General features: G+C 45.2%; 1 protein-coding gene across 1 annotated transcript in view; it reads right to left on the reverse strand.

Moving 5' to 3' along the window:
• grid1a (glutamate receptor, ionotropic, delta 1a) overlaps positions 1-20001 on the reverse strand; it is a gene marked incomplete at both ends in the record, with an annotated part of 225991 nt that overhangs the window by 91967 nt on the left and 114023 nt on the right. The window contains one exon of the mRNA XM_079730268.1: positions 7040-7324. Coding sequence (XP_079586394.1) covers positions 7040-7324 — 285 coding nt within the window. The remainder of the gene's footprint in view (positions 1-7039; positions 7325-20001) is intronic.

Genomic DNA, 20001 nt, shown 5'->3' on the forward strand with positions numbered 1-20001 from the left:
AAGCTTTTGTTGAGAGGGAAGATGTTTTTTCGTCAGTCAATGTTGTGTCACCCATTTCTTTGCTATGATTGGTTGAGGTCTTTTTAAATTGTGTCCGGAGTAATTTTGCTCTGTGCAGAACGGAAGGTTCCAGACTGATTGCAGTGTGCACTTCGCCTGGTGTTGGCAGACTAGGAAGGGACAGTCTCACATGAAGGTAGTTACAGGCACACTCACAACAACAGGCTCAAGTTGTTGCTTTGCTTTGTTATTGCTTAATCATCTAAGTATTCTTTCTTAGACTTAAGGCAGCTGTGTAAAGACAGTGGAAATTTAACGACCCCTGAAAGATGGTTGAGGCCTATGAACAGGCTTACCCCACAAATGGCCCTCCATTCTGTTTCAGTGATAAAGGACTCTGCATTATTGGCAATCGACAGTCATCCTCATGGTTCTACTTCAAGCATAATTCCCTTCAGATCAATGTGCTGTGATTTCTTCTCCCTATACTTTACACACAGAGCCTCCGTTGTGAGAAAAGCAGGTGTGAGGACCAGAGGACAAATTGTCCTGCTGCTAACAATCACACAAAATTGAGGCTTTACAATTTTGAAATGTGTTTTTGCAGCAGCAAATTGGGCTTATTGTTTTCAGCAGAAAAACAATATTTTCCATGATCAGCTTTCATTCCTTATATTACTTTATTTTGTTATTCCTTGCTGCCACACCCACAGCTCTCTTATGTCCTTCACATGTGTGTACCATGCATGATGCTGCTACCACATTCCAACTCCATCAAACCGGACTTCTACTAAATCAAAAGGAGGAGAAAAACAATCAGAGAGGCCCATTCACCACAGCCAATCTGTCAACTGTTGTACAGCGTTTGTCTCCTACTCATAGAGATCAACATCAGGTGTAAGATAAAGTATTTTGAGCTGTTGTTTTAAAAAAATACTGCAGCCGGCAACCTTTCACGACACTGGTACAACAACGTCCACATTTACACGGATCACATTCACATTTAAGATCCACATTTCAATCAAACCTTTACCATACAATGCCCAATTTCAGTTGTGGTATTTCAGTTACAACGCATTACATCTGTTGAACTTTGCATTCAATGTGTTTTAATATTTACTCAAGCCAGGCTTGAGTAAATATTAAAGCACATGGAATGCAAAGTTCAACAGTGCTCATTGTCTGTTTACAACAAAAGTTCCTGCACATTTTGTGTCTCCTGTTTATCTTCCACTAAAACCCATCTCCCGTGCCTTCCACCTCCTCAATACCCAGATAAGCCCCGCTGTGTTTGGCTCCGTGCATCCCTCGCCCGTCCAATTAAAGGGACTCAACACATCGAGAGACGCCTCCGAGCTGGTGGCTAGGCGGGGGAATCAATCCTCATCCCTTATGCAAGCCTATAACACCCTTCCTCTCCGCAGAGAGCAGGAACTCAGCCTCCACAAAGAGACGAGGACACTCTGACAGTCATTACCCAATGACATCTGAAGTCAGTTAAGAGCCCGGAGTGACCCCGGCTTCTTAACTACGCCCCCCCCCCAGCCCCCAGCCTGGTAATGACACCAGAAATGACAATCCAATTTTCCCACAGATTTTGAAGGAGATGAGTGCATAACGGAAACGGGAAGGAGGGGGGAAAGGAGCTTGGCATCCTCCGAGCACCCCCCCCCTCCCTCCCCCCTCTTATAGAATCAATGAACCCCATCTTTCATTTCCATTCAAAGTGCTGCAGAAGCAGGTCCTGAGCCTAACACATGCTGCTTGTTTAGATGACCGCTCATAGGCCCAGCAGGTAGGGCTCTCTAAGAGGCTCCTTCTAATTGGCTCAGGAAGCAGGAAACATGTGACATTTAGTTTGTATATATATATATATATATATGTATATTAATTAATTTAATTCTAATCCATTTGGGGTGGGCTAACCCTTTCAACAAGCAGGAAGACGGACGGACAGGCGGACAGACATGCGTTCTCTATCTTTATAAAAAAACCCTGTCAATATGCCAGTTCTGCTTATTCCATGTAAGCAACATTTGTACATTCAATGTACACATCTTCTCCGTATTCATCATTTCTGCATACTCGTTACACCCAGGGATCCATAGTCAACAGGCAGCCACATACAGTCTATTTCAGGTTTATTGACATGCTCAGTTCCACTGTCACCCTGGGTACTGAGTTAAGACAGGGGTTTCAAAGTCAGTCAGCCCCCGTCTCTCCGTGGCATGGTTGGAATGGTAGAAAAAGCCATGACATGCCCGTGTTCAATTTCAATTTCTCCCAGTCAACAACACAGTGAGCTCTTTTATGTTTCATTAGATGCGGCATAAAAAAAAAGACTTGCCGTAAGGCAGCAGCCAGTCACCATGTTCCAGAAGCAAAGAAACATCTCATGAAATGCAGATTAATACACAACGTAATATGTTGCGCTAAACGGAATCCCTTACTCAACTTCCTTCATGCCGCCTTCAACTGTGTCAGTTTCAAGAAGGCTCAACGGCAAGAGGATAGGACAGCAGGCCTACATATGAAGCAGAGCTGGTGGGCTTCACGACGGATCCGACAGGCTTTTCAGCAATACATTAACTTGGCTATGGGCCCTGGCAGTACCCTCCCCTCGTGTTGCATTTGTTGCATTTGTTCCTTTGTAAATAGAGCACAGCGTGAGATATTTACACTGGAACACTGGCAGCGAGAGAAAGTCAAAGGTCTTATTGGTCACTTATTGCGTTGGAAAGCCTTTTCCATTTGCAGTTCCCTTCTTCCCTCCCTGCTGTGCCTCAAGGTGCTTAAAGACTTCTCTAAAGGCCAGCTCTGCTTGTGCAGAAGCCTTCCGCTGTCTGTCGTCGCCAGTAGTGAAGAAGCCCGGCTCGTGGCGTCCGCCCCGTATTGATTCGGTACGCCGGCCAAGTCGCCGGAGACGACACCCGGAGATGACTTGGAAGTGTGGAGGAGTCTGCTACCAGTCTAGCCGATGCCTTTGAGATGACGGCCGAGTGATACAGGCTTGGAGAGCCCGCCTTCCTGCCAAGGTCCATTGTGGCGAGACATAGTTTACCTCAAGAGATCAGACAAGCCAGCTGTTTGAGGCGCCATGAAAGACAACCAGGTGGGCGTTTTACTGACAGAAGCAGCATATTGTGGCACCGTTGTAATAAATAGATAAACAGAAGGAGGGAGATTTGCGTTAGCCTTGTACTTTTTATGGTTTCTATGGCAATATATGGAAGCACATTTCATTCAAATGATAATTTGGCACCATGAAACAGATTTACTTTCCATAATTTTTTATGAGGCGCTCCGTAACAAAATAACTGAACTGACTTCACCCAGTCCCTGACATGCAGTCAAATGGCCCTGCATTAGTAAACAAGGCAGTGGGTTGATTGAGCCGCCGTGTAATCAGGCAGCGCCGGCCTCAACAGCCTCTCACATCGTCCTACTTCCCCCTGAGCCGTCACTCAAGGAAACATGTTGTCCACATAGATCTAAAGGCTAGGCCACTGTTTTGACACCATGTGTACAGGAGCCATACCGTCTTTCCTGTCCCTCGAGGGTTATGAGTGAGTGTGCCTGGGTGTGTGTGTGTGTGTGTGTGTGCGTATGTGTGTGCATCTGTGCGCGTGTGCATGTGTGGTTTGATCTCGAGGAGGGGCGGGGGGGGGGGCTTGCCTATTGACAGGCTTAACATCTGCTGGGTGATGGCTCTGTAATACATTTCTGACATGCCCTGCCAGATGTGTCGGTGAACTCTGGCGTTTTAATTAGCGCGGCGTCAGAGGCCTCTGACTGACGACCAGCGTCCAGGGGCTCTGTGGAGGCTCCACACTGCTCCGTGTCACCTCACTCCATCTCTCTGCCTCCTCACAGCACCCCTGACTTCAGAGTACCAGACATGATGGGAATGAGTTCTGTGGCTTTCACAACGGAAAAACACTTGCCTTGTCCATTATCAAAGACTTTACCAAAGGAGCTACAGTTATCCATGTGTAAGTATTGTCTGAGTGGTTTTTTGGTTCTCCGGTGTGATAAATATGGATCCGTTGTCTTGATAATACAATATTGTTCATCTTTGGATCGGGCTCTTCTCTCCAATTCTCTCTTATCTTATGTTCTTTCTTTCCAACTACCGACTCAATGCCTCCACACACTCCTCCAGGCTTTTTGTTCTCCCCTGCGCTTTTGGGCGCCCGGGATATGAGAGGTCTCACTCGGCAAGCATACACATCACCGCACAACTAGTCTCTCTCTCTCTCCCTCTCTCCCTCTCTCTCTCTCTCTCTCTTTCTCTCTCTCTCTCTCTCGCTTGCTCGCTCTCTCTCTCTCGGCGCCAAGAAATACCTGAAGTGTAACAGTAACCGCTCTAGAATATGGAGAGGCATCACAAAAGCTGCTGTTCTGTGTGAAAGAACTGAAGCCTTGTATTGAGCCCTACGTTATAGCCAGCTGCTGACAGCAAGAGATGGGGGAAGAGTAGGAGGAGGGAAATGGAGAGAGAGAGAGAGGTTCAGAGACAGAGGTAGGGAGAAGTCTCACTACCCTGACAAGATCACATCCTGAGAACTTGATCTCAGCCTGTATAAGCCCACTGAAAGGTTCGCTCATCTCCTTCCTGAGTAGCTTTGGATTTAACTAATCTAGCAGCAGGGGAGGATGTGAGGCAAGGGGGAGGGAGGGGGAGAGGGAGGCAAGAGGGAACAGATATTCGCCCCACTGATGGCCCCAACCATTTTATAACATGATCAGCATGGTTCAAAACATTGACATCGTATCCCACAGTGTAGAGTGTATGAAGACTGGTTTGAGCAGCCTAAACCGGCCGGCCCCAGAGTCTAATCAGGCTCGGGCCAGGTGAGGCTTCTCAAACTAGTCTTCATCCACTCACACTCTCCACACTTTGGGATACGATGTCAATGTTTTCTGCACACCTGTTGTGCTTTGTGCAGTCAATGTGCAACAGGGTAAAACCAGACATCACCACACACTATGGGAGAGATCTCCTGCATGGCAGAAATGGAGCAGCAGGCTATGTATCTGGTGGATACAAGGCCTTTGTCTGGTGGGGCCCAGTAAAAGCCATCTAGGTGTGGTGTGGCAGCCAACGCGGTGGAGTGTAGCAATGGACCTTGTTACACACACATTTGCATCCGGCCGCTGTCGTGGGATCATGTATTGTATTTTCCCTTTATTATTCTTGTACAAGCTGCAGCGGGTGAGAGCCCTCACAGGGGGCACGCCAGGGCGGATTAGGGGTCCCTTCAGCACCAGCCACCCAGAGCAGGAGATGTATTTCCGCAGAACAGAATGTATTTCCGCTGTTGGAGGCGTGAGTCTGCACTAGCATCACTGAAAGGCGGTCAAAGCAGATCTCGGCGCTGCGGTGTGATGGGGAGCCTGATTAAGTGCTACATTTGTTTAATTAAACAAGTGCTGCGTTAAACATCGGAACGTCTGAACAAAATGTCATCACCACTGTCTTGGCAGGGCCTAATTAAACAGCCTTGGAGTAGGAGCTGGTATCACCACACACTACCCTTTCTTCCGCGGGGAGCATGGCCCAGGCTTGCTGTGTGTGGGACCACAAATCTCCAGGGATTTCCCGTTATTGTATCATCTACTGTGAATCCAAGTGTGCAATCATGTTCTAATCCTAGTGCACCGTTCCTTAATGAGTGTGCATGTGTGTGTGTGTGTGTGTGTGTGTGTGTATGTGTGTGTGTGTGTGTGTGTGTGTGTATATGCGTGTGTGTGTGTGTGTGTGTGTGTGTGTGTGTGTTTTTGGTGTGTGTGTGTGTGTGCGTGTGTGTGTTTGGTGAATATGCTAAATATGTCACGATGGAAGCGAGTGTCGTAGAGTTACCCTAATATGAAATTGATCTATGCATGTGACTGATACAAAGCCCACTGATCTCCTCATGTGATCTCTTGATCTTTAATTGTTTCAACACAACCATGAGTCTGCACTTTTCTTTGAGCGAGGGCCTTTCCATTGGAGAGGTGACAGAGGACTATCTATATGTAAATACATCACAGTCTGTCACACACGCTCACATCAGCCGTCGCTCACAGCGCACTCACACACACGCACACACACACACACACACACACAGACACACACGCACACACACACACAGACACACACACACACACACATACACACACACACACCCACACACAGTTTATACTAAAGAGCCAGTTAATAATATAGATAAAATGTTCCAGTCGAGAACTGCACACGCTGGTGTTTTGTGCTACCTGCCTGACGATACAGAACTCCTTTTGAGAGACGATATGTTGTTCTAACTTCCACTTCCTCGAGGTTTCACTTTGTAAGTGATGAGACAGTACTCAGCCATGGCAGCGCTGGAGTGTGGAAGAAATATGAATGCGGCATCTAACAGAACTCACATCCGTCCATTTCCTCTTTTAGTGCAAAGCCAGACTTTGCTTTTGAGTTATGTGACAATAGTGGTAATGTAGGGTCTGGTCTGGAGTAATGAAATAGTAAAAAACTATATATTTATTTAATATTTCACAGTTCGGTATGCTCATTCCCTTACCCATTGGTGCCTTTCATCAGTCAATTAGAATTACGTGAGCCATGTCTATCCTCAATATCCAACGAGATTTTGTGCTTGTGTGTGTGCGCGTGCGTGTGTGTGTGAGTGTGTGCATGCTAAATATGTGAGTCTAATGTATGAAGGCTAGGGCAAAGTTGTTATCCATTACTTTTATATGGATGTCTATATAGATACTTTGCCAGTAGTCCAATTATTACCAGATTATTAGCTTGGAGATGATTGAAAAAAATACAATTTACGCAGGTCAAAAACTAATTATCAAGTTTCTGTCTACTTATCACTACTAAACATTAAGTGATAATCAACAAATGTATTAATATTACAAGAACCATTAATAAACCCTGCGCGTGCACAAACACACACACACCCACCCACCCACCCGAACACCGACACCCACACCCACACGCCCACCAACATACAGAGACACACACAGACACAGGGTCTGCAGAGCTCACCGTAGTCGCTCTCGTAGAAGAGGATGAACTTCTGCCAGTGCAGCTCAGACACCAGCGTCAGCATGACGTCGTTGATGCGCACGGGCGGGCGCGCCGCCAGCGTGTAGCTCTCCCCGTCCGGGCTGGGGTTGAGGTGGCAGGCCGTGCGGGGCGTCCCGTCGCCGTTCCTCTGGATGAAGAGGTGGGGGATGTGCATGGCGTCCGTCAGGGACTGCAGGGCGCTGGCCGCCGCGCAGCCCGTGGACGTGACCAACGCCAGGATGCCCTGGTTCATCAGCTCACAGGCTGGAGAGAGTGAGAGAGAGAGAGAGAGAGAGAGAGAGAGAGAGAGAGAGAGAGAGAGAGACATTCAATCATTGCTTTAGTGACACATTAGAGCAAGATATGCAACTAATGTACTAAATCATTCCATGACAATGATATGCCATCAGAGATTAAGGAAGTGTCTGAATACTGGCTCTTCCGACAACAAAGCTACAACCAGTATGTCGCCTTTTGAAATATCCATCCTGGGTCAGAACGTTTGTTTTTGTTTTGGCCCGTGGGTTGTGATTCACTGTTCTCCCTGTAACCAGGGTTACCAGGCACAAAACGAATTGGCACACAGATGCAGTGCGCTGCAACCATGGGAGCAAGCAAACAACCTGTATCCACTGAGGTCTCACTGGGCTCTATCAGACCTATATAACCTTGTTATATAACCTCGACCTATGTAACCTCTTTCCAAAAAGCTCCATGACATGACCCGGGCTGAAACACGGATAAATCTGGGAGATGCATTTGGGAGATGGAGACAGCTCAGAGGCCAAAAGGACTTCAAGATGGACGCCACATGAGCTTGTATATTATTTGCAAAGAATAAATAAATTACAAACGTATACTCTATCGTGTGTGTGCATGAGGGTTGGTTTAAAGGTCCCATGGCATGCTACTTTATGGATGCTTTAATATAGATATTAGTAGGCCCCAAACACAGTATTTGAAGACGTTCCCAAAATTCAGCCGTGGTGCAGAATTACAGCCAATACGAACCAGTCGCAAATTGAGCTTTCCCCAAATGCGCCGTTTCGGTGTCTGTAGCTTTAATGCAAATGAGGAGGAGAGAGGCGGGTCAAGAAGGAGGGTGGGGGTGTGGCCCTGAGCAGCTTGCAACCAAGGTACAATGCGCTCTGTTTACAGTGGATGTATCGCAAAAGCGAGGCGCACACAGCCTTAAGTCGTGTTCTGTAAATATTCTAGAACACACGGGAGTCTTGGAGCTCTATATCTAAATAATATCATGTTATACATAGATATCTATATCATATAATATATATTATCACGGCCAAAAGCTGTGTGAGCCTCCAGACCATATTCATAACCGAATCTCAAACGGCCGCGTCAGTTTCTCCGACGTCTCTGGTTCTTCCACGTCCACATCAATCTGAAGTAGATTGAACCACGACATGGAGGAGAAAGGGATTGTTGGCCGCGGTTTTCCGCGCCGGAGCCTCGCTGCCGAGGGACCACCGCCTCGGCAGCGGTCAGCGCTTAGGCACCACCGCCTCCTGCAACGCCGAGGCCGCGGCCCCTCGGCAGCGGGAAGCGGGGCTCAAGCGGGAGACATTCTGGGCAAACAATCCCTTTCTCCTCCATGTCGTGGTTCATGTACTTCAGGGAGTCAAAGCCAAAGTTCCTTTCCCCCAATTCAATCTCAACAATGGCTGAGATAACCCCCACTACGAGTCTCGTTGTGGAAATACCAGAAGCGAGAGTCTGACGTGTTATGTGCCATAACACCAACAGCAGAACGGCAGCCTCACCCATAGCCGGGGTCAGACTGATTGGACTCTGGGGCACTGTGGGGCAGGGTGAGGCTGCACACCTGTTGCGCATTGGGCAGTCAGTGTGGGAGAGATATGGGAGAGACGTACATGGTGACATGGTGCGCCAGGTGTGTATTATTGTCTGCAAACTTTTACAATAACCGTCTTTCAACATCACCACCCTGTGCCTTTTGTCTGGAGGGGCCCAATAAAAGCCACCTAGGTGGAGTGTAGCGAACAATATTGCTACCCTGGGGACAGCCCTTCTGTGTCCTTTGTTTGTAGAGGCCCCACTCTAACAATGCATAATGCTTCATGCCACCCAAGTGGCTGCCACTCTCCACCTATGTGACTTTAACCAGGCTCCTCCAGACAAGGACGCAGTATGGTGTTGTTGTCGGTGGTGGTGGTGGTGGTGGTGGTGGTGGTGGTGGTGGTGGTGGTGGTGGCGGTGGTGGTGGCGGCGGTGGTGATCCATGTTGCCATGCAGGAATTCTCTCTCTCATGTGGTGATGGCTGGTTTAACCTGCGCATACTGATTGCTCAATGCACAACAGGTGTGCAGCCTCACCCAGTCCAATCAGTCTGACTCGGGCCGGGTGAGGCTGCTTGAACCAAGCAACATCCACACACACTCCCACATAAACATTAGCTGATCAACTGAACAGTCTGGGACTCGTCAAAGCTTGTCATTGTCAAAATTGTGTAACTTCCCTTGTCTCAAAATATATAATGTAGCACTTGACATGTCTTGTGGTCGTGTTTCCATTTAAATCGTTCCAATTACAATGTTCCATATGTTCCCTTAACCCACAACAAACCTCATTTCAATGCACCAACACAATTTAAATTTCAATGATTAAGATGACTATATGTCAAAGGACATTTCCCAGTTTTGAGACCATCTTTTTACATTTTCTTAGGAAGAGAGAGAGAGAGAGAGAGAGAGAGAGAGAGAGGGGGGGGGGGGGGGGAGAGATGGAGAGAGAGAGAGCTCTAAGAGTAAGATAAGAGAAATAGAGAGAGAGAGACAAATCATGTGTGTTAGGTACTTATTGTGTTACAAAGAAAGGACTGGAAGTGGAGGAGTGAGAGGCGGCAAAGGACATTGCCAAATACTAATGGAAAACAAATCAGATAACGTATTTCAGATGACAGGCATAACCCTGAGAGGAATGAAGGAATATACTAAAATCTACAGTGAAAGAGAAATGGATTCCCCCAACCTATATCTTACAGCCAATGTTCAGCCAGAGTCTCAGAGAGTCCAAAAGCCAATGCAGGGTTCAAGCGTGATCCATCATCTGCCTCAGTTGTGAGAGCCTGATTAAGAGGGCTGGCACATCGACTTTGATCTCCAATCTCAGACATACGAGGTCACGATCCCCCCCCCATCAAACCCAGTGGGCCCACATCTGAGAAGCTCTGCTCGTTCAACAGCTCCCTGTCATTTTCTGTTTGGCTGCTTCCTCCCCTTCGCGAGGGTCTGTCCCCCTTCGTTATCGCAGCATAATCAGGTCGCAACGCATCAGCCAGCACCCCATTAGTGCTCTCATCACGGAACGTGGATCCCCTCACAATGTGCCTCAAGGCGGTAAAATAATGGATAAGATGAGAAAATTAGAAATTTTAATTAATGCGAAAAATGATATTGTATTCTTTTCAAGGAGGGTTTAGTACTTCTATAACAACCAAAATTCTGTTTGAAACTTTTCCGTATTAGTATTAGTATTAAAGACAGGATCCAGCTGGATATACGACAGCCATAAATAGGGGAGAATGGTTATTAAACAGCCATAAATAGGGGAGAAGATGATATGTTATGATATTAAATATGATTTTCTACCATACTGCAAATGCAATTAAACCTGCTATTATGTTTTTTTTTATTATTTTGCTGTCTTATTCTGTCAATAGACTTGCATGCTGATTTTCTAAGCAATTGCAGAAGTGAGATAACTATACCCTATCACATGATGAACTGGATAAAAGCATTGAATAGCAATTACCAGTACATTTTACTTATGGTTATCACTAAATAAGTATATCACAATCAATGCTCAAACACACACACAATCACTCACCTGTTTAACAAGTTTGTTGCACATAGCTTGTCTAATTAAACCTCAGACAACATCTTGTAGGTAGGGTACGAAACAGCGATTGCTGTTATTATTTTCATTTTACAACGCTCAATACGACACAATTATGCAACCCCCTGTCCCCCCCCCCCCTCCCCCCGTCCCACACACACACAAACACGCAGGCAGAAACCCCCACACACACAATGTCTACAAAGACGAGGTTAGAATAGGGAGGCGAGAAGCAGACACAATATCATTATGGGACACAAAGCGCTGATGATAATCGCTGTGAGAAAACACAGAGGAACAAGAGATAAAGACGTACGATAAATAGACCCACATAGCACCGACAGAGCAGAGTCTCTCTGTCTCTCTCTCTCTCTCTCTCTCTCTCTTGACATATATATATATATCTCTTTCTCCCTGTCTAGTTTATGGCTTCTCTTTATGACAGGCCAGTGGGGAGGTGGCGGTTAGTTGGGGGGGGGGGGGGGGGGGGGGGTCTACATCAGAGGAAATAGATACATTCAAGATGGAGGGTTCAACTGGGAAGAAGGAGTACATGTCAGAGAGGGGGAGGGCGGAGGGTGCGGCTTTTTTGTGAGTAGACACGGCATGGTGAAGTGGTTGTGTGTGCATTTCTGTGTGTTTGTGTATGTCTATGTATGTGTGTGTGTGTACGTGCCTGTGTGTGTGTTTGTTAGTTGTTTGTTAGTTGTCTGTGTGTTGGTGTGTGCACGTCTGTCTGTGTTTAGGTGTCTGTGTGTATGTTCCTGTGTGTGTGTCTATCTGTGAGTAGGTGCCTTTATGTGAGCCTGTGTGTTAGTGTCTGAGCCTGTGTATGTGTATTTGTGACTGCCTGTGTGTGTGTGTGTGTGTGTGTGTGTGTGTGTGTGTGCGTGTGTCGCTGTGCTGTGGTGTGTGCGAGTCTGTCTGTGTTGAGAAGCCTCCGTATCTGCGTGTGTGTGGGCGTGTGGAGAGAGAGAGAGCGCTATTAATGTGACAAATGACATATCCATCTGCTGAGTCCTAGTTTAGAACTACATTAAGACCCCGTAACTCAGGACCGGTCGGGGAGAGGTTGGGGGCAGCCAAACAACAGGAGGACAGAGATGAGTGCAGCCACGTAGGACGCAACGAGAGGAGCCGAGTTTTAGCATGAGTGAGGAAGAGAGACAGAGAGAGAGAGAGAGAGAGAGACAGAGAGAGAGAGAGAGAGAGAGAGGGAGAGGGAGAGGGAGAGAGAGATAGAGAGAGAGAGAGAGACTGAATGACAGAGTTACAGAGACAGAGAGAGAGACAGATTGGCAGAGATAGAGAGAGAGAGATAGACAGAGGGAAAGAGAGAGTAGAGGGAGAGAGAATATAGAGAGAGAGGAAGAGAGAGAATGACAGAGGGAAAGAGCGAGAGAGTGAGAAAAAAAAAGAGTGGGAAAAATGTGAATGCATCATAGAAGAAATTAGGTGGGGGCTGGAAAACGGAGGATGGAGGAAACAGAGAGGAGGAGAACAGGGGAGGCATAGCTTTCTTTCCCAGGAGAGAGGGACCAATGCTGTGAGCGTGTCTATTGGTAAATGTATATTGTCTTTGTTTCTGTCTCACAAGCACAAAGACAAGAGAGTAAAGCAAACATATTCTAATGTCTACCACTTGGTAGGCGCCGCACCCTTCCCAAAAGCATTTCTCATTACCTGGGTGGCACCAGCGGGACTCAAACCCCTAACCCTGACAGCGTTTATGTTCTTCATACGTTGCTACAGCGGAACAGAGGCAGCCGGGGAGGGCGAGTCCTATGGTTGCTAGGAGAAGCATCGTGAGACTTGTCAGTTATTTCCCAGTGGGAAACGCATTGGAATCCTGTGCTCTGAGAGGCTCTCCTGCAACGGCTCCAGCCGGTTATAACCCCCGGACTAGTGGGAGGTAGAATGTACGACTTGCTAAAGGAAACTGCAATGTTCCCTCACGTTCACGTAAGAACATGCAAAGATATTTAAAGTCAACTAAGCTCCATATCTGTTGAATTATGGGCAGTGCACCAATGTGAGTATGTGCACACGGAAATGCACACAAATGCACGCGCACACACACAAACACACACACGGCTACACAAACCCACGCACGTGCACACACATTCACACATACATACATGCTCACACACACAGCTTGACAAACACACACATGCACACACATAATCAGAAACACAGAAACAAAACACACAGACACACACAAATACACAAACATACACACATCAAACACACACTCGCAGATAAACAGATACAAACTCACACGCACAAACACAAAGATACTAAAACACAAATAGACACACACACACACACACACATACACACATACGCTCTCACAAACGCCTTAGACAAAGATCAAACAGATTGGAGCATAAGTGCGCCTGTGTCCATTTGGGCATCATCATAGGCGCTCGATAGCCATTATATAGGCCATTGCCCAGCGACAAGAAGGAGATAGGTGATTTGCATAGTCACTAGGAAGGACGATATAACAGAATAATGCTTCCTACTGTTGCCTCCGAACGGGACCCGGGCCATCACTTAGACCTACTCACGGTCCTCTGATATATACATGAGGCTGGAATGATGGATGGATGGATGGTTGGATGAATGGTGGAGGGTAGGATCGATGGAATAAAGAATGAATGAATTGATGGATGGCTGTATGGATGAATGAATGGATGGATACATAGATAGATGAGTGGTGGATTGCTGTATGGATGGATGGGTAGATTATTGGTTGGGTGGATTGGTGAATGGAGGGATGATAAGACAGAGCCGACAGTCACAGGGTAGATGTTATCCAATGGGTCCACACTAATGGCAATAGTAAAGCTTTAAAGATGCTGAAGAGAGGGAGCCGGTTCGTGAGGAGGTCAAGTTCTGATGTTCCACACCAACCAGCGGTTGGGGAGGAGCCTTAACAGGGCCACGTTCTAGGAGGGAACCGCTGTTCTGGCTGTGGATTGGCTCTCGGAGCGGAAGGAGTTGATGGATGGGTGCCGGATCAGCAGAGGGTGAGTGCGTTCTGATGCGCTCAATCAGCACTTAGCATTTCATTAACGGCTGCTATAATTACTGGAACAATCAGATCATGCATTTTCACGGAATTGCCTTCAAATTGGAATCCAAATGGGAGTGGGGTGGGTGGGTGAGGGCGCCGGAGTTATAAATGTAATGCCCCATCCTAATTAAAAAAAAATTCAAACAGCAGCTGTCAATCAGATTAAGGGCCAATCTAAAACGCGTAAGCGTAAGCCAGCGTTGGCCTCCTACACAGGGCTCTTGCATCACCGCGGTGCTGTGTTGTTCAGGAAAAAGGATGAGTGAAATGTAGGCTTATCGCTAATTCATCATGCAGAGCCGAAGATGTGACTACTTTCTCGTACTCTTATTTTCGTTTTATTTGGCAACACAAGATAGAGTCACCAACGGCTCACCCACCATTGTTTGAAGTTAGGAGCGCGCCAGAAGGCAGATGTAAAGAGGATCTCATGTGGGGCTGTCTCAATGATTTCACAGTCCCAATAAGACTGATTAATTTGCTAATTTTCCATCAGCTAAATCCATAGCGTAGCTCTGCTCTGGAGAGCTCCCCAGAGTTTAACACTAAGAAATAATCTTAGAGAAGAGCCAGGCATAGCGATGTTTGTGTTTTAATCATTAGTCATTGTCTGGTATTCTTTTTTTATGAATAAAATATGAATAACACCTGAATAAAACATATTCACATGGCTTGTTTTGAAAAGGTATGTATGTTTTGGTTCCCTATATATATACCAATGCAGAGCACTTGGTAAGTAGCTCTGGGAAAGGAGACACACATTTTACATTTGGCTAGATTATATAACAGATATAATTTTGTACACAAAGTGGTTGCTTATTATTGACTCCCATCATAGATCATTAGTATCCAGAGACAACTTAATTTCAATGTTTTAACTGAGGGCATCTCAATTGCTGGGCAAAGAATTTCACAGTACATTTTGACACCTCAAAAACGCATCCATAAACAATCATCCATAAACTAATCAATGTGTCTATCAGTCGGCTGGAAGCGGAGTGATAGTGAGCCATTTTTGTCATTCTGAATGAGTCCTGCCACACCGACCCACCTACTAGCCACATGGCTGCACACCACATTGGTCAATTGAATAGTTCAACATTTAATATTTCTTGGCAGTTGTGTCAGCCATTTGGTTTGCAAAATGGTTGCCACTTGGTCCAGCATTGGTAATGTTGTGAAAGGGAATGCTGCTTAAGCAACATGCAGTATTATCATACATTTATAATGTATTATCATCCAATGCAAAGCCTTAAATCATGTCCGAGCAGACTTTGAAAAGTGTGGAGATTGGCATGAGAAATGAAACAGTATATATATATTTGTTGAATAATTCACAGTCACCATTCTGCTCACACTCTCACTTCTGCTGGAGCCTTTCATCAGCCAATCACAATTAATGTCTAGGCTTATGATCTAGACATGTCTACCCTCAGTATGCTACGACATATATGTGAGTCAGACAGATCAGATGTGCCTGCCTGCGCATCAACTTTCTAGCTATCCCTCTAAATACGCAGGGTATTTTTTGGTCACAACATTGCATTGTTGATTCCACAGACCTCCAGTCAGTGGCTCTTGAATGTGCTTTGAAGTCGCTCGTCTTTGACTTTAGAGCCTAATAACTTCGCTACTTACCGCTCCTCTCAGTGCTAAATTGTTCACTAAGTAGACCCATGCCATAATGTTAAGGCTAGCGTCTATGTTACTGTTGCTCGGTTAAGTTGAGTATGGGGACGATTGTATTAAAGTGTCCCGCTCTGGCAGTGGGTTAGTAATTCCTACCATTCAATTTAAAGCCATCATGAGCTTTAATGCCCATCGCCACCATTCCATTGTGCATTCCTTAAGTTGGCACATGACAGGGCTCTCCATCTGTACACGGGAGACCCAGACGTTTGTCAGCCTTGATGTAACTCCGATCACGGGTTAATGTTTCTTCGTGTTCAGCGCACTATGCTGATATCTAACGCTTCGCCGTACCACTTTGAAACATCCTATAATGTTTGAAGCCTGTCAGACTGAGGTCAATATGTCACTGCCAGTGTTTGTGATGAGAGATTCTGCGGCGGAGAACTTTGAAATTTCTCTTTTTTTGATACAAGGGACGAAATCAATTCGACCGCCAAGATCCCATTGTGCGGCTGGCTTTTGATGGAACTCGTTTTTCTGTTTGCTATTGTTATAGCTTTGTCTGTCTGTGTCCCTGGATGCTTGGGTTTTATATTAGTATCCCAGAGGGTAGTGTGTTGACAGTGTCCTGGAATGAGGAACACAATGGTAAATGGCTTGCAGTGTAAATCTCACCCAGCTCTAAAAGTGACCCAGAATGTGAGAAAATAAAATCACCCTGCTCTTCGTTTGATGTGTTTGGTTAGCAAAGTGAAATCATTTGTTTAATCAAAATTATATCTTAAAAACAGGTGCCCTGCTGAAGCGATAAACATTGTGTAAATTACTTTGTACCCCCCAAAAACTTGATTCGACAATTTCCAGCCAATGCAATTATGTTATCAAACAAGATTTGCAACATTACCCAAAACAACATACAATGGTATGCCATGTACGCTACGTCGATCCGCAATAGTGAAAACCTGAAAGCTTTATGTGCTTGCGCATATCAAGTGTGCATTAGAAGCGGGACGATAGTGAGTGTTGTGCCTTGCATCGGAGCAGATTCATTTTTTAATGTAGTTACAAAGAATCAAAAACGATTGTAGAATGTTAATATATTCTCTTGTGTAGACTCTGCTCTACCTTAATCATCGTCTTGCCTTTCTCATTCTCTCTCTCTCTCTCTCTCTCTCTCTCTCTCCATCCAATAGGTTTCAGGGCCTCTCTGGCATAATATTGTCTAATGAGCATGATGTTTCTTCCCATACATAATTAAACATGTTCTCGCTCCCTGAGAGTTTGATGGTCTGGCAGTTACCAAGCAGCTGTGCTGTTGAACAAGGCGCGGATTGGGTTTTGGATTAATTGGCTGGGATTGTGATGCTGGAATTGTGAATTGTGAGTTTTAGGTGATGATAGATATTTATGTGTTAACTACTATCATAGATAGAGGTATATTGCTTGCTATGTTGCTAGAGTACACTTCTTACATGCTGGTCTTGGCAGTTTTCATTTAAAGGGACACCTCACCCATTTGCATTAAGCTTTGTATCGTTAGAAACCATACTTTTGAATGGTCTTGCGTCATTCCATCATTTTCCCCTGAGACGGGAGAGATCCGTATCTACCTTTAACACTTCCTGCTTTAAATGACGTTAAATGGCGATTTTTGCGCCATTTAAAGCAGGTAGGACCAACTGACGCTACAGACCTATTACAGATCAGTGCCAGTGGGTGGGACTAAGGGGTATATGTTATGAACGGTATAGAGAGTACACCAGTGTGAATTTGCGCTACGGTACGGCTTTTCATGTTACCGTGTGACCGGTAGATCACGCGAGCGCTAAAGAAGCAATGTAGTACCAGAGACGCAGTTGTTTATTCATAATATCATCTGGCGCACACAGCTTTTGGCCGTGTTCTATAAGATTTTCTAGAATACTCCGGGAGCTCCGGCGGGAGACCTGGAGCTCTATCTAAATTATATAATATAATATACAGACATCTATAATAATATCACAGCCAAAATCTCTGTGCGCCTCTGGATGATATTATGAATAAACGACTAAGTCGGGTTCTCCGACGTCTCTGGTCCTTCCACATCAATCTGAAGTTGTGGTTCAATTTGGCCGTTCAGAGAGTCAAAGCCAAAGTTTTTTCCCCAAATTCCTTCTCCACCATGGCCGAGAAGTAATACACGGGTCTTATTTTGCAAACCCGCACCAGCCCGTACCCGCAAATAACATTCCGCACCAGACCAGACATGCTATAAATTGATACCGACGCCCAACCCGCACCCGAAGGGAAATTAGACACATTAGATGGAACACCAGGGAATTAAACTATCTGGTGTTTGGCATGGTGCTTTAGATTGCTGTACAAAGAAAGCACATCATCCACTGTGTACGGTTTTAGTTGGCTCCTGAATAACATATCCTGCACCGGAGAAGTCTGGCTTGCAAACGCAAAACCCACGACCGACCCGCGTTGTTTAGGCATCCGACCCGACCAGCAGCCGTGTCCGATGAAGTACATTATTTTGCCCCCGTTTCATCCAAATTGTGCGGGTCACCCGTCGGGTATCCGAATCAGTGCTATACCCCACTACTAGTCTTTATTTGTTGTGGAAGTACCAGAGACGTCCGAGAACCATGCTGCTGTTCATGCTGGACTGCTGGGAGTGAACGCTGATTGGCTGTTATGTTACGTCCGTCAGGGAGTGAATGCTGATTGGCTGTTATGTTACGTCCGTCAGGGAGTGAATGCTGATTGGCTGTTATGTTACGTCCGTCAGGGAGTGAATGCTGCTGGCATTGTGGTAGTTGTTGTCTTCAATGCACAAGCGCCAAAAAATCACTGTCTGCCTATTCTCGGTGAAGAAGGCACAAATATATGATCCACTTTTAATACAGATTCATGTCTCCACCGGAGACATGAACATTCTCCTGACTGTAGTCTGTGCGAAGATATGTTTTAATGATAAAAAGATAGTCTTTGTCAAACCTAGCAAGCTAATTAACCAATAATTGCATTTGATGAAAGCTGCTTGTTTGTGCCATGCAACACTTTTAATGCACAATCTAGCAGGTCAGAGGATCACTGTAACCACTCTTATTAGGTTCCAAATTAAACTTAATAAGGAGCATCTGCTGACGAATTAAACAGAGAACTGGTTTACAAAAAAAAGTAAACACATTAATATATTAGAGTGGGGATGTGTCTAATAATGTTTTTAATTATAAAATAATAACAATTTGATTAAAACAACAAGATTTTGCATTCATGCAAATACAAAAATAACATTGAGTTCAGACTTTTTGCCATGTATTTCCATAATTTTGTTCATTCTCTTATACAGATGCCCAAATTCCAAGCCACAATTTACTTTTAATTATTATATTAACGCTTTGATTTATAACTTAAAATAGGCCATCATTCTAATGCAGCTCGAATCCATGTTTGTGGAGGAACATTTTCAATAATTTAAAAGAAGATGACATTTTATAATGTTGCTCTGCTAGTGCCTCTAACAAAGACCCATCACTCCAAAAAGCATTCAGTTAGAACTATTCTTGGTTTATTTTGATACTACCAAAGGCCAAGGCCATTTCCTGAGTTGTCTTTATGATATTGGTCGATAATATGTCGTAACTAAACTGCAACTAACAAACTGATTTACTGCCAGCTAATATTAGCAGCATGAAAGCTAGTGTTTAAACAGTAGCCAGTTTTACTGAGATTTTGGTACACAATAATATAATGGCCACCTGTTCCGCAGCTTCTAAACCAAAGAAACCTGGGCATGTCTTCGTAGATGAGGTCGGTATTGTTTCGCCTATGTATGCTGTTTCATCTAACTGCATTTGAATTGCATGTTTCATTCACGTATACATAATAACGATGCAAACGCAAAGTTGCCAAATTATGCCGTACCAAATTATTGCTGTGTTTTGTTTGGTGGTTCAATGGCTTGCAATATAAAAATATGGGTTTTATGTATTCAACTAAGCTCCACATCAAAATGCTAGTCACACACTTCATCAAATGTATGCATCAGAATGGATGTCTGTTAATGTTCCCTAGAAAGCTTCCATGGTTTGTTCTGTTTTCCAAGATGCTCATGACACATGATGCTGAGTCCCACTTTTATCATCTGCGCCCCAAATCTTTGTACTTGTAACGCCTTGGGCTGTTTAGCCTTGCTCATATACAAGGCTGGGCTGTTCAGCATGTAGCTACTCTTTGGCTGTGCTTTCATGAAGGGTACTCTGAAGTTGTCTTCGAAATACATCCCCTACATTATATGTACCTATCCTTGTATTCATGGGTTACTTCCTCGCAAAGGACCACCATCAATGGCAAATTTATACA

This window comes from Pollachius pollachius (genome assembly GCF_949987615.1).
Source record: "Pollachius pollachius genome assembly, chromosome: 2".
Lineage (NCBI taxonomy): Eukaryota > Metazoa > Chordata > Actinopteri > Gadiformes > Gadidae > Pollachius > Pollachius pollachius.